The following is a 1,523-nucleotide window of genomic DNA, read 5'->3' as shown; positions in this document are numbered from 1 at the left end:
TTATCTTTCTCTTTGAGCATTTAATATCTGTTGTCAGCATCAATATTAGACTGGCACGCTGTTCATTCAGTTTATGTTGCTCCCAATGAGACAGGGCAAAAATAGTCTTTATTTGTACAGACAAATTGCAATGTATTTAATCTTTTCCTAAATAAGACACTGTTGTAAATCACTCAGTGGTGGATGGCTCAAAGTTAGCCTCCTAACAACAATTGCTATGTTGAGACTTGGTCATCTTCTTGAATTATTTTATGATCATTCCTGTATGTGGTAACAGATCACAGATGTGTATGTGGCTGGTTTAACAACCAATAGCTGAACATTCTTGCCTTTTTCTAGTATATGAGCAACATGGACTCTTGGTGTAAAGCCTGTGGAGAGGGAGAACTTCCTTCTGAGCTACAGGACCTGGAAGACACCATCCACCACCACCAGGGTCTCTATGAACACATAACCACTGCCTATTCTGAGGTACAAATCTCATTTAAAGTAAAATCTTTTGCTTGTGTTTGTGAATATTTTCACTTTAAAGACTCAATTCAGGATACCTCCAAGCTGAGCAAGAACAAAAAAAAAAAGATATTTCAGTCATGACAACTCCTAGAATAGTTTTTCCTGAATATGACAGTGTTAATGTATTTGGTCTTTGCGGACTAGATCTGCTACACACACCGCTGCTGCTGCAAGGCAAATATGGTCTTGCTACTGACAATAGATACACAGACATGTTGCTGTGAGCTTGTAAGATATGCTGCTGCATGGATAGACACACATAAATCCCCTAGCAGATCTAGACAAGTGGAGCTGGGGAGGTGGAGGGTTTCAGAGGAACTCTGATGGTGCACTGCAGGACCAACTTACAACAAACACTGAACCAGACTATTTAAATGGTGAGCAAGCAAGCTCATTGGCTGCAAAGCAGAGGCCAATCACCTTGTGCAGTGTAGACTAGTAAATTATTTGATTGCATGTAAAGGAATGGGGCATTTCATGACTGAACTTGATTTTCAAATAAAGGTGGGATTTCTGGTTGTTGATGTGTATTATCTGTACATCCCCAGGTAAGTCAGGATGGCAAAGCCCTGCTAGATAAGCTACAGCGGCCTTTGACCCCAGGAAGTGCAGATTCGCTGACAGCCTCGGCTAACTACTCCAAGGCGGTGCACCATGTTCTGGATATCATTCATGAGGTTCTGCATCACCAGAGGCAGTTGGAGAACATCTGGCAACACCGCAAACTTCGTCTTCACCAACGGCTACAGCTCTGCGTCTTCCAACAGGATGTCCAGCAGGTCGGACACTTATTTTTAACTAGCAATACTTTATACACAAATTATTGTAAACAGTTTTTTACATCTCATGAGGATGTGGATTCAGTTTATTTTATTTAATCACTGTTATTTGTGAAGTGAGAGATGTGTAGGGTGGATGAGTTGTCAGAACGTTGCAGGAGACATCTGTGCGGGACAGATTTTTTCATTTCATTCTCGCCCACTTCCCACAAGTTTCTTCTTGCACATGCC

At 41.5% G+C, this 1,523-nt stretch overlaps 1 protein-coding gene across 1 annotated transcript; it reads left to right on the top strand.

Moving 5' to 3' along the window:
- Positions 1-343: 343 nt before the first annotated feature.
- On the top strand, positions 344-1,292 carry LOC107580019 (triple functional domain protein-like; the record flags this gene model as incomplete). The annotated part of the gene is made up of 2 exons (XM_016265777.1): positions 344-471; positions 1,062-1,292. Coding segments are annotated over exons 1-2 (351 nt in total), but the record flags the coding sequence as incomplete, so codon positions are not given.
- Between the last annotated feature and the right edge of the window lie 231 nt (positions 1,293-1,523).

This window comes from Sinocyclocheilus grahami, unplaced genomic scaffold (assembly GCF_001515645.1).
Source record: "Sinocyclocheilus grahami isolate Dianchi unplaced genomic scaffold, SAMN03320097.WGS_v1.1 scaffold23234.1, whole genome shotgun sequence".
In the NCBI taxonomy this organism is placed as follows: Eukaryota; Metazoa; Chordata; class Actinopteri; order Cypriniformes; family Cyprinidae; genus Sinocyclocheilus; species Sinocyclocheilus grahami.
This window is presented reverse-complemented; position numbering and strand designations above follow the sequence as displayed.